The sequence below is a fragment of the Apus apus genome, chromosome 4 (assembly GCF_020740795.1).
Source record: "Apus apus isolate bApuApu2 chromosome 4, bApuApu2.pri.cur, whole genome shotgun sequence".
Classification (NCBI taxonomy): Eukaryota; Metazoa; Chordata; class Aves; order Apodiformes; family Apodidae; genus Apus; species Apus apus.
Window position 1 is genome coordinate 107443541 of NC_067285.1, and position 13742 is coordinate 107457282.

Here is a 13742-nt window from a genome sequence, read left to right on the forward strand (position 1 = left end):
TGGGGGTGCCGGCAGCCCGGCCCCGCCTCGGGGCCACGCTGTACCGGCTCTGGGAGCGGGGGGGGGAAATGCACGTTTGGTGTTCCTGGGGAAGGACCGTGCGAAGTATCTGTGGCCTTAATGTTACTCCAAAATCAGGCCCCACGGAGTTAACTGGGGGCAGGGAACAGCAAATCCTGAGGTACATAATTCCAGCCTGTGACATGGAGTTTTAGAAAAGCAAATTCTCGGTACCTAAGCCTTTTTTTTTTTGCAGTGGAAGGAGTGAAGGAAGAGGGCTGGGACAAGGCACCGAAGGCCCGCATGGATTGTCACGGGCCCCAGGGCACCTTGTGGGCATCAAGCCCTGGGCTCTCCTGGCTGCGTGGCCAGGCAGGCACTCGGGCGTCCCCGCTGCTCTGTGCTATGCACAGATCTCTACGAAAAGCAAAACTGGGTCAGAATTTGAGATGCAGACTCCCCAACACCTTGTAGGTGCCTGCTGTGGAGGACTCCAGCCTGGGGCCTGTGCTGGGCCAGGCTTTGTAGCAGAGGTCAGTGTGAGTCAATCTAGCGTGTCTCCTGAGACTCAGTCTTGTGGTGAGTTTTTCAAACACTGTTGATACTGTTAGGACTCTGTAAAGGAAGTTAAGTTGCTGAAGTAGAAATTAATGCAAGATCAGCTCAGCAGCTGGGAAGCTTTTGGAAGAAGAAGGTCCACATTTAAATTTTGGTTCTGTTCAGAGATCCATGTTGATAAATCCATGTTAACTTCCATAATCTTCAGGACATTTGCATCACTGTCCCATGTAGCTGTTAGACTGGCTCCCCTCACAACATCAACTCATCAAGTACATTCACAACATCTCAGTTATTCTGCTTCAACAATCTTTCGAATAAAAGCACAAAAGAAAACTTGCTGCTTCACAACCTGATTTTTATTATTGAACTTGGTCATCTAATCTGTTCAGCAAATTAAAAGTCCTTACTGTTGAGTCATTAGATAGCAACAATGAAATTACTGTTGAAACAACTTGCCAACAATGATGCCTTTTAGAATTAAGGAAGATGCCCATAGTCTGAGCACAATTTTACTGATGTCACTGTCTTACTCAAGAGTCGCTAAACCACCATGAATTCCTGATCTCCATCAACAACAGGAACATAAGAGCCATCTGCCACTGCAAGATTCCACATTCCAGGGCTGGCATTCCTTATTGACTCAGATCTCCACCAGCAGCAGAGTGTATAAAACATTCCATGCTGCTTTTTCTGCCATGCTGTTCCAGTTGTGCACTTTCCCCTTTCTCTAAAAGAGACAAACATGTAAGTTTATGGTTATTACAGGGTGCAAGCCAGGTTTTTGTTCTAAGAGAAACGGCCATTCTTCTGGCTATTAGTTACTGTTTGTACTTCAACACTAACCAGAGACCCCAGACTGCCCAGTCCTTTTATGGAGTCTGGAAGTGTACAGATGTCTTTAAAAAGTCTGTCTCCCATCAAGGCGTTTTAAGATCTTACATCCCTGCCTTGATCATTCTCTTAAGAGTATTTCTTAATACTCTTTTAAGAAAGTATTACATAAAATACACCAGGAAAAACAAAGATTTTTCAGACCCTGAAGTAGGACAGGCCCTTTTCCTGCTTCAGCAGGATGCTGCCCGCGTCCAGCGCAGCTCTTTTAACTTCAGGACGGGTTTATTTTGCCAGGTCTGTGAAGAAAATCCTTGAAGTGACTAAAGCACGAGGCCGGGGGGAGGGTGGCCTACCGGGGGATCCGAGCCCGGCCAGCTCTGGGGAGCCGGGGCTGACTGAGCGGGTGGGTCCGCAGCTGGAGCGGGGCGGTGGGCTGGGGTTCAGCCCCTGGGGCGGCCGGGGGGCGGCGGGGAGAGCTGCGCGCCCGCCAGCTCCAGGGACCAGCCTCGAACCGACAGCCCCGGGGCCTCCTCCACCCCGCTCCCGGCCGGCTCCGCCCCACGCGGTCCGCCCGCCCGGCGGCGCCCAGGCCGGCCCCGTCCCGCCCAGCCGGGGCCGAGGCGGGAGCTGCCGCTCCCAGGGAGCCGCGGGCCGGGTTCAGGTCGGGGCGGGCGGCGGTGGGGAGCGGGCCGTGCCCGGCGGGGCGCAGCATGGAGAGCCCGGCGGTCACCTTCACGCTGGCTTACCTGGTGTTCGCCGTCTGCTTCGTCTTCCCGCCCGACGAGGTGCGGTCGGCGGGGCTGACGGTGCAGAGCCTGCTGGCCGCCTGGCTGGGCAGCGAGGACGCGGCCTTCGTGCAGTACCACCTGCGGCGCAGCACCGGCACGCTGCTGGCGCACTCCCTGCTGCCCCTGGGTGAGCCCCGGCGCCGGGGGAGGGACGGGGAGGGCCCGGGGGGCCCCCACGGGCAGGGGGCTCCGGGGAGGGGGCAGCCTCGCCGGGCTGACGGGGGAAGCCGGCGGGATCCCGGAGCTTTCGGGGCTCCTCTCCTGTGCGCGCGGGTTACGCTGAACATCTTGGAAATACAGCGTTTTAGTCTCGCTCAGAAGCTTCCTTGCAACGTAACGCGCTTTGTAACTAGTTGGCTGCCTCGGAGCGTGCGTAGTTACAAAGGAATGGCCACGGTTTGTAGCCAGCAAATTCAGACCAGCTTGCTTTAGCCGTAGAATTCTGCTGGAAGTAAGTGCCCTCGTACAGGTGACCTTATTTAACCTGCAAGTTCAAATCAGCTTCATGTAACTGCACAGTTTTTGGTAAAAAAATTACCACAGGTTGCTTAGAGAAGGCTGGGGTTTGAGCTGTCATCCAGAAGTGCAGTAGCTCTCCTGGAAGTTGTCAGCTCAACTGGCTGGATAACTATGAGTCGGGGGTACGTGTTTTTGTGTGTACTTTATTGCCTTCTGAAAGTAAGTGGGTTTTTTTCTCCTTGCAGGTTATTACCTTGGTATGTGCTTTGCTGCACCTGAAAAACATCTTTGTTTTTTCTACCTGGCCTCGAAAGGATGGAAAACTTTCTTCTTCTTTGCTGTTCTCTTCCCAGCGGTTGCCGGTGCCCTGGCATATTACTGGTCACGGAAAGGTTGGAATAATCATCCTCTAGCCCGAACACTGGCTGTTCATGCTCTCCCACAGTCGGGTTGGAGGGCAGTAGCTTCTTCCATCAATACAGAATTTAGGAGAATTGACAAATTTGCTACTGGAGCCCCAGGAGCGAGGGTGATTGTTACGGACACGTGGGTGATTAAAGTGACCGCCTACTGTTTACACGTTGCCCAGCAGCAGGACATTCATTTGACAGTGACAGACTCCAGACAACACGAACTCACCCCAGACTCAAATATGCCTGTCCAGTTCCTCACCATCCGTGTTGCCAGTGTGAATCCCTACGTGAAGGCATTTGATATCCGGTAAAATGACTGCCCTCTCCTCTTACATGCTCTTTGATGGTGCTAATGGAATGCTTTTGTGCCACATCTGATGACTCCTGGGGTCTTGTCCCTTCCTTTTTGCTCCCTGCTTCATGTTCAAAGATGCTGTTGCACTGCTTGGCAGAACTGCTCCAGTGAAGAAAGGTTGTTTAGAAAGATTCATGCACCCACACTGTGGAACACACAGTGGTTTAACAGAGAGACTGCCCAGTTTGATCAGTTCTTAGGAAGAGGATTGTGCTGGATGCAGAAAGAAGTAACTGGAAAAACTTAGGTGAAAGATAGAGAACAGGAATGAAAGGGAGAATCTTTGGTCTTCCAAATTTGGGGGCAGAGAAACAGTTACATATCTAAAACTGGCTGTTGTTCACCCATTACTTTTTTTTTTCCTTCTGCTCAAGGCTTATAATTTTGTCACCGCTCTGAAGAGTTCTTGCTAAGCTACTGCAAACCAATTGCCCTTAAAGCAGGAAAGTAATAGTGGTCCATTTCTGATTTATGTGTTCTCATAGCAGTAAATCATAGCAAACGTGCTGTGAACTGTTAGGCCTTGTTTTCCAAGGGCCCATGCCATCTTTTTTCAGCAGTGCCTCTGTGTAGCAAGTCCTGCAGAGACCCATAGCACCGAGTAGAAGGGTGCTAAAGTCTTTGTTGTCATTTTGTCATTAAAAGGAGTACACAAAGCCATGATAGTGCTTCTAAAACCATGTGTTTGAAAAGGCATTTAAATGTTTGTTTGCTGTAAATTTGTATGTCAGCAGCATTTAATTTACTAGGTAATTAAAAGTAGGCAGATCACTAGACTAGGTGAGTAGAAGGGTCCTGCAAGCAGCAGGAAGGCACAGAGGTGATTGTGTTAGATATCCAGGTGACCAGACCTCAGAATGAGAGGTTAGTTAAGGTAAGTGTGACAATTGTAAGAAAAGAGGAGACACTTGGAGACCTGTGAAAGTGGTGACCAAATAAGTATTAAAAAACTAACAGTTTTCTTCTGCAAGTGCTTCAGTGCCAGGGTGATAAAACTAGATCCCCAGCTGAGAAAATCATGGTTTCTCTGACAATTCCTTTTAGGGGAAAAAAATCCAACCCCCAAAACTTTATTTTGAGGCTAAAAGAACAGCACTGAGAACAGTGTTTAGAAGTTTTCATAATTAAATGTGTCAGAAACAGCAAATCTCTGCTAGAATGCAGGCATACAGGATTTAAGAAAAACACCATAGGACAAAATTATCCTAATAAGGGTATAGGATAGATAGCCATATATCCAGAATCAGAATTGGATACAGTGGGATGTTTCTAGAGGAAAAAATGCTTTTGTGTAGGCAGGTCGTTTCCCTTTGTGTTCAATGTGAATTTTAACTCTGGGTAAAAAGGTCTGGGTTGTTTGCACAGATAGCATCTGTTACCAACCAACATTATCCTCTGGTAGTTAAAACAATGGTGAGTGACTGGAGCTAAAGCTCAGCCAGCCTTGCATTGTGTTGGACTCAGGGAACTCACCAGTGATGGGAAGAATGAGGAATTTCAGGGCAATGTTCCTGGGGCTTCTCCATGAAAGCTGTTTAATGAGTGAAAGTGTCAAGCTGGGGAGTTCTGGAGCTACACTTCAGAACTGCTAGGTTTAAAAGGGGTAGCAGCAGTAATGTGTCACCACAGGGTCTCATGTGCCATTGAGATCTGTGGGCCTCACTCGGACAGTTGCTTTGGCAGAAGCAACCTAGTGTGAAAGGCAGCTTGGTACAGCCTTAAAGCATAGTTTAAGGCACACTCAGCAGCTGTTTGTAACCTTTGTGATATTTCAGATTTTATCTAAAATAGTATCCTAAGATCACATAAACTGATGCTGATTTACATTCTTCTGATGCCTGTTTGTACTGTATCACCTTGTGATACATGCCACATGATATAACTCTAATTTCTGCCCTCAGGAGTTTAGAAGATAGAATTCAGATATGATATAAGTAAATAGGCGTTAAAAAGGTGGACAGAAATTGTGCACACACTACTGTACACTTAGTGCATGATTTATGTACCTGCACTGCTTTTGATCCTGCTGGTTATTTTCATGTGATGTTTTAGCTAATCTTTGGCATCTCTGTTGGCAATCTGACACAGGTATGGAGTAGGACAGTGTGTTCTGTTGTCTTAAATTGTGTCAAAAACAACATGTAAGCAGCAAAAGGAAACAAAATGCTCGCTGGCTATTTATTCTGATGTCCCAACCTGAACAGCTTTTTGGTGGATTCACTTCTCTGATGTTGACCTCAGCAATGTACTAACAAAGTATTTGAATGGATAATCATGGTAAGATTTTGTTCCATCTTTTCTTTTCCAGGTTGAACTCCACAGAGTATGGGGAACTCCGAGAAAAGCTCCGTGCTCCCATCAGCAATGCAGCTAATGTTGTGATCCATCAAAGCCTTAGTGATTTATTTCTAGAAACCTTTACATCTCTGGTGGAAATTAACCAGACGTATTCTGCTCCACGCACTCAGGTGAGACTTTCTACCCATGTGAGACTAATAATCATACTTTTCAATATAGGTGAGCCTGTGATTTCTCTGTAGTTGCTAACCGTGTACTTAGGGCTGTTGCAGGTGAATTATGAAGAGGAATCATTACTGTGGGGTTAACCAACAGGTTTTATTAAAGCCTGATTAAATTATAATTTATGATTAAAATTATTAAATAATTATTATTAAATTATAATAAACAATAATCAAATGGTAACTAAATGGTAATTAAAGGGCAAACAAATTAAAGGGCAAGACTTACTGCACTCTTAATAATTAAGCTAGCTTGTATACAATATGCTTTAGATCTAATATACAAAGTTACCTCGCTGTAGATACCAGATGCCAGGTGAAGGATCTCTCAACCTCGAGGAGTAACCTTGAGAGGTGTCCTACCCAAGGAGAGGTCACCACCGGGCATGCAGGAGAGCTCAATGGGCCTGGGGGGCTGCAGATCGTTACAGCTTAAAGGGACTGACTTGTAGTCAAACTCCCCTTTGGTGTACATGCAACTGTGCAGCCAAAGCAGTTTTAGTTTCTTGTAGTTCCATCTCAGACTGGCACAATTAGGTCCTGGTAAGACTGCCTAGATTCCTTAACTTCCTTAACTAGCACAGTTTCTCAAGGTCTGCCCAGCAAGGCTGATTCCAGCCAGGACCCCTCTTTGGTGGTGTCTGTTGAGTCACTCTGGGTGCATCTGTCGCACTCTGCCCTGTGACTGCAGTGGTAGAGTCACCTCTTGCCTCTGTGCTATAAATATGAGACAGTGATAGCATCATGCCTACTGGAGGTTTAAGCAATAAATACAAAATTAGTTGAGGTTAATGATAAGATAGTTCCATGCAATCCAGTAGCAAGATATTTTGTATGTTTTATAATGAGATACACTGATTGGGCCAAAACCCAGACTCAAATAGACAATAATAGCAATACAAACTACCAGAAGGGCAAACATTATCACTGCAGAAGGTAACGTGGCATTCAATACATCTGTTGCCATTAGAGACCTAACAGGGTTTCCCATCAGAGATGTTCCCCATCCTTCTTCACTCTTCATGCTATACAGTGTATTACTTCTCCATTGTAATGTACAGTCATTAATGTGTTTTTGCTTTGTTTTTGTACTTTTTGTAATAAGGCCTGTAAGTCTTTACATTTCAGTAGCTTGTGAAACAGCATCCAGTTCATTTTGATGGGGGAAGGTAGAAGGTCTTGATATAGAGTGTAATTTTCCTTTAACAGTGTGTATGAGGTCACTGGGGCTTGTATAATTAAAGTCTCATCCAGTAATGGTAACAAAGCTACAAACACAATTCATTGATTGGACACATTTTGGGTAAAATTTCTTTTCAACAACTAAGTCTTCACAGAGTGTTCTTATACAGGTTAGTACATATGGACAGTTATACCCTTTTCAGGGACTACAGTGGGTTAAATCTGATTTGTTCCTGTCCTGTACATTTAATAATGTAGGAAATTTTCACAGAAATTTGTGGATACATAGTTTGGTTATGGGAGCAGTGGAATAGAAAACAGCTTAATAAGTGGTAGGGCTAGTTGTTGGTGTAGTGTGAGGTCTGGGAGTAGCTGATAGCATGACCCTTAAGAATAGTCCATTTTTACTAGCTCTTCCTTTATCTGTTCACAGGCACACTGCTTCTATAGTTGTGTGATCAAAGGGAAAACTAATTGTACAATTGGGGCATGAAGGACAGTCACTGCCTAGCAGGGAGAACCCAAAATTGGCTCACTTGGGCTGTCATGTTTATGGAATAAAGTGGTTGGTTCAAATTACACATGATAGGAGAGGTATGTGTGAGACTTCTTGTTCCCACAACTTTCTTTGTTCTTTGCTAAGTGAGTCTTGGAAAAGCCACCTGCTGTTCATGTGTTAATCGCCTGATCAGTGTTCCAAGTCCATATGGATTGATGCTCACTCTGTTGCTCTATTCCTTTGTGGGTTTCAGAGAAGAGATTGAAACTAGAGTTCATGGCCTGGCTACTGCTCAGGCTTTTACCTCCTTTGGAGCCTGTACCAAGCTACTGTTACTTTGGGTAAGGCCATGACACTGTGCTAGAGTATTTCCTGTGTGAAAACTAAGGTCATCCCTAATTCCATAAGCTAAAAGTGATACAGTTTCCAAAAGAAGCAGTCCTGCTTCCTGCACTCTCCTCATCCCCATGTTGACACAAGACTTTGTCTACAGTGAACTTGGTTTGGGGAAATGACCAAGGTGAAGAGAGGCAAGGAAATATAGTCTACTCCATAGTCAAACTGCTAGTGTGGTTCAGCGTGAGCTGTTCAGAGAAGAGGCACTGCTGGAGGTTGGAACTAGAGGCCACAAAGCAGAGCTGCTTTTTTTTACACTAAGAGCAGTATGAACAGGATTACATCTCCATACTAGTTCAGTGTGCTGTCTTAGGAACTTTGTCAAGTTCTTGAAGAGCTTTGGATGGAAGACACATGGGAAATGCTAATTATTGTTTATTAATTGTAAAACACTTCATTGCAAGATGATCTTCCAATATGCAAGTTCAAGTTCACGTTGCATAACTAATGGTGGGGAAATATAAATTATTTCAATATTACTGAAGAAAAGTAAGTAGATTTCTGGTCCTTCAAGATGAGTGCCCACTGTGCTCAGTAGAGCCTTGATTCCCTCTGTTATTTATGACTCTTACTTACAAAGATGGAAGATTGGAACAACCATTTGCTGTAATAGCTGGCAAGAACTGCTGGCTTTGTTTTTCTTATTCAAGTTGTTTTGTTTTTTTTAAATGGTATATCTGAATGATAAAGATGGCTGCTTGCTTACTTGCTGTGGCTGCTATGCTCTGGAAACAGATTTCTTCAGAGGGAGAAAGAACATTTCTTTTCAGTCATTTTTGTTTAATCAGTCTTGTTCAGCAGTTCTCATTCATTAGAGGGTGTTTTAATAAAACACAGCTCTGGAGATTGAATCCATTTTGTATCTTTTGGTGGTGCCTTGAGGCTCTGCCCAGCTCAGGTTCCATGCAGTTCATAATGTTGATGTTTTTCTCCTCCTGTAGGAGCTGGAGCCATGCATAGGGTGTATGCAGACTATTGCTAACATCAAGCTGATCAAGAACTGCCAGGAACCAAACGAAGGGGAATGCCAGCAGTGCTACTGTCGACCCATGTGGTGCCTCACTTGCATGGGTAAATGGTTTGCCAGCAGACAGGACCAGCAGCACCCAGAGACCTGGCTGTCGAGCCAAGTGCCTTGTCCAACTTGCCGAGCCAAATTTTGCATTTTAGATGTTTGCATAATACGGTGAATAATACTTGGGTGTGTTTTAACTTTTCAAATTTGAATGTGTTTCATCGTGGGTTTGGTTAAAAGGCTGTTTGATTTGTTTCTGAAACTTCAGATTCTACCAGGGTGCAAACTCCAAAACTTTCTTTTACAGTGTTGAAAACAGATGTAAATCTTTTCAGTTCCTCTCCACTTTTACCTGTATTTTTTGGGCTTTATTAATCAAGTGTCAGATTCTGGAATATTTTTTTTTTTTTTTTACTGTATGTTTTGCTTTCTTATGTCTTGGATGGGATAAGGGTATCCCTCTATATTTGTAGTACTACTCTCTTTTCAAGTTTTAATGTAGGTTAAATTCTTAAAATTTTTAAATTCAATGTGGGTTTAGATTCTTTAGTAAAGGGCTAACTGAGAAAATTACTTTGGTTAGACTTCATTGATACTTTTGTTGCTCTTTAATCCATCTGTAAAGTTCTTATTAATCTTTTCAAGTGTTCACCAAACAAGTGCACCAATTTTATTCCTTCTGCTGATTCCCATCACTTGTAAAGTGGATTGGTTTCTTTAGGCTATGGAACTTAATCCCTAAAGATGCACAGCTCCCATAGGGACCTTTTATTCCATTGACCTGCCTCTCACTTATTTTTTGATGGATGTATTTATTTCAAACAACAGAAGGATTCGGAAATATACCCCATTTACATACACTGCTAATTCCATGTATCATTTAAGCTGATGGTTTCCAGGAACTACATTGTTTAGGGGTTTGATGCTTTTTAGGTCATGGATTTTGGTTTTTTTTTTTAATACATTTGAAGGGAGTGCAACAAACATCTGAACTGTATTAACTACTCTGAAAGGATTCTCAGCTGTTTCAAAGCCTGTAAGCTAATGTGCCCTTGAAAGAGATGGCAGGATCATAGAAGTGATAGACTCCCCAAGAATGACCATCATTAACAAGTTTAATTCAAATACTGATCTTAAGTTGTAGTCACGGTTTTAATAGTCACATATTTTAATATGCACACTTTGTGATCTGATCTGCATCAGAATAATTTGTAAATTAAAATCAATCCATTTTCCATACATTTAGGAGAGCCCTGCTTCCCAACCTAAATGCAGTGCTCAGTGTTCAAGCTGTCCATCACAGCCTTCCATGAGCAGTTACTTGGGGGAAAGCCTCAAGCTGCTGGAGAGTAGGTGAGTTCTTACACTGACCTGTGCACTGCAGGGGCTGGGATGCCAGTATCTGCTTGCTTGGGTTGGCCATCTTAAGAGGGATAGTAACCTCAGGCAGACAGATGAGTCAAGTAGTCAGAGAAAGGAATATTTGAATGCTTTGGCCTAGGGAAATAAAAGTCCTAATACCTTCCACCTGTGTAATCAGAAGGATCTTATGAGTAAATCACTAGCATAGATTTCATGCCAATGATTGCATAAAAACTTCTTGATTACCATGACAGACAGCTGCTTTGAGCAGGAACAGGTGACAAGATTGTAAAAACGGTACAAGTGCTGGAAGCACAACCATGACAGATTTCATTGGAGTCTCAGCTTAGCTACAGGTTGTGTAGGAAGTGCACCCAAGTGCAGTTGGAGCCAGCCAGCCAGGAAATGGTCATGAACTTGGCTGCAAGCTGTATCTTGGAGAGGGACAAGGAACTGAGAACAGATCTGACAGCATCTTTTGAGAAGTAACATACATGTTACGTTGTTGGTGCTGGGGGTTTTATTTGGTGTTTTTTTTAATATGCACTTAGAAAAGTCCAAACTGTTTGGGTTGAAGCACACTAATTGCTTCAGCATATCTCAGTTATTACATACATGTCAACTACTATGCAATTATCTATACTACCTATGAATAAAATGGGATTCTTCTGTTTTTCATTACTTGTTGTTTTGGATTGCATAGAGTGAAAATTTTAACACTGAGACTGGTAGAATGGATTTGCCTCTCTTTTCCCAAAGAGATCTTAGGTGGCATGTCCCCCTTTGCCTGACTAGGATTTAATTGAGTTCCTGAGTTGCAGACAGACCTGTTGAGAAGTCTGAAAATTAAAAAGTCAACAAGTTGATCAGTGATTGAATTTAAAATATTTTCCAGTACTTCTGTGGGAATGTTATTTGGAAGTTTGGAATGGTCTCTGCAGGATTTTTTTTAACCTTTGGAAGATTCTTACTGGACTGGGTGATGTCATCTGACATGCACCTCCTCACTAGACAGCAGCCTTTTCATGTAAGCATTTTGTACCATTTACTTCTGAAAAGTTTACATAATGTGGCACAGGTAGAAGGGATGTAGTCTTCGAAATGTTTGCAGAAGAGAAGACAGGATTTTGGAGTTGTGGTTTTGCCACTGACGGTCATTCAATTCCTACAGCTCTTCTCCTGTACATTGTTAATTTATTGTAAAGATGTATGAAGTTAAAATTGAAAAAGCCTTGAAAACCTTAGATAATAAGATAGATGTAGTTGCAGATGGTTTTAAACAAGAAAAACAGGTCGATTGCCGGTAGTATCTCATGTAATAAGAGCTTTAGTCTCCTAACTGCTTGTGCAGTGGAGTTTTTCTTGACAGAAGCCTGCTTTGGATTGACTGGAAATTTTCATTTCAGTGGAATTTTGCTTTTATTGGTCTTGCTTCTTTTGCCAATATAACAATGCAACAAAGTAACATTCATAAATGTATAATACTCTTGGATCTTTTAATGGTAGTGCTCTGTCCACAAAAGTGCCTCTTATAAAACTTACTAAGAATTATCAAAATACAATTATGATTTATGTTAATAATGGTGCCTGGCTTAAATTCCCTAAAAGAATATTTTTGGTCCAAGTTCAAATTCTCAAAGTAATCTGGGATGCCTCCAAAGTTTCTAAGCTTCTTAAAGGCTGTGTTAGAGAATCACCTTGTTAAAAATCCATATGATGTGTTTTAGAGACAGCAGAAGGAGAAACTGTGACCTCTCCCTGCACAGTCATGTGATACCTGTCTTGAGTAAATCACCACTCATTAAAAGAATGGAATATAAAAATAGGCATTTGTCTTTGTGGTAGCTTAAGGTCATCATCCAAAGAGCCACATGCACATAGGCTGTTCCTAGAGAAGATCTTTCTCTGTTTGGAGAATAGAGAAATATGTTGCTTCCCACTCAATCTTGATGAGTTTCTTAAACATAAGGGTAGAGTTTAGAATTGGTCTTTTTACAGCACTTTTCTAAAAAAAAAAAAATGAACTAAGTAATGTGAAGGGCTAAAACATTTACTTAAAGATTTTTCTTGAATTATTAGTGATTTAGTGCTGCTTTTTCAGCTGTACTTATGCTTTTCTGTGTCACTGATTTCTGGTTAGGCATTTTAGTAGACTGAAGTATATTATATAAATATAATGTCATGACAATAAGACAATCTCTATGTGGGTGCGCAGTGACAGTATGAACACCCCGTATACGTGTATACATGTATAGCCCAAATTTTCATATGTCCTGCAGCTGAAGAGGTGTTTCTGAAAACATGAGCTGTGGCAATATTATTTATTTCTATGTTTTTGTTATTTCTGTAATTGTAGCACTCCAGAAAAGACTGACAAAATCTGTTATCTGTTGGTTTTTCAGGTTAGTATAGTTCCCTAACCCCCCCAAAAAAGGCATTTTCTCCAAGCAGGATATATTTTGAATCCATTTTATGAATGCAGTAGTTTTTCTTGGGGCTTGCCATACTTTGAAACCAAAATACCATGTTATTATGGGATCGCTTCAGTATAAGTGTTTTTATTGCATTGAAACTTGGTAGACTGCAGCTAAGGTACCATACCAGTCAGGCTAACCTCAGTAAGACATAACTGACTACGGTTCTGGGTGCCATTTCTTAAGAAATTTGACTTTGATGTATTTAAGGAGTTGAGATGTAAATATCCAAGCTCTTACATGAATTGCAAGACATTTTCTTCCAAAGATACACTGCAAGGTTTGTTGTTTGTGGGTTGTTGGGGGTTTTTTTGGGTTTTTTGTTTGTTTGTGGTTTTCTTTTACCTAGGTAGCTCACCTATTTTAAAAGAGAAAGTAGCATTTGGATAGCCTTTGAGGAAGAGGCTTAATGAATACATGTAGTTAATCTTAAAACTCTTTGAAGAGCTGAATAAAAATACAACTTATTTTATCTAAGACTTTTGGTTTTCATTTTGATGTTATGTTTACCAGTTGAAACTTTATATGGGTGGAAATCAGTCTGTCTTCTCTGTATACCATGTTTTAGTTGAGAACATGTGAATACAAAGCGGGTTTAAATTCTCCTGGAGGGTGGTGACCTGATAGTTGACCTGATGAATTTTTCACTATAACCTGAATGCAGAGGGTTGTAAAAATGAAAGAAAGCGTGTAAAATCTATGTGTGAATCTCAGGAGAAAAAAAAAGCCAAATAGTTTCCATAGCTAGCAGAGAGGAATGACACTGATGTCATGGAATCAGCAGGGACAAGGACTAGACATTTGACTTTCCAGGGGGCACGGGTATATAGAAATGACATACCTTGTATTGAAGAGATTTTTTTATTGTGGCAATGCTTAAGTATT

The 13742-nt window shown here is 42.5% G+C and overlaps 1 protein-coding gene across 1 annotated transcript; it reads left to right on the forward strand.

Annotated features, from left to right (window-relative positions):
- The first annotated feature begins 2031 nt into the window (after nt 1-2031).
- Nucleotides 2032-13329, forward strand: TMEM129 (transmembrane protein 129, E3 ubiquitin ligase). Its single transcript, XM_051619228.1, has 4 exons — nt 2032-2310; nt 2888-3362; nt 5719-5878; nt 8948-13329. Exons 1-4 carry the CDS (start codon nt 2106-2108, stop codon nt 9194-9196), a joined length of 1089 nt encoding a protein of 362 aa, XP_051475188.1. The 5' UTR covers nt 2032-2105; the 3' UTR covers nt 9197-13329.
- Nucleotides 13330-13742: the final 413 nt, after the last annotated feature.

Excerpts from the sequence above, each read along its gene's own strand:
- TMEM129 (XM_051619228.1), top strand. The coding sequence starts at position 2,106 with ATGGAGAGCCCGGCGGTCACCTTCACGCTGGCTTACCTGGTGTTCGCC. Across the intron at positions 2,311-2,887 it reads GCACTCCCTGCTGCCCCTGG|GTTATTACCTTGGTATGTGC; the intron begins GTGAGCCCCGGC and ends TTCTCCTTGCAG. Across the intron at positions 5,879-8,947 it reads ATTCTGCTCCACGCACTCAG|GAGCTGGAGCCATGCATAGG; the intron begins GTGAGACTTTCT and ends CTCCTCCTGTAG.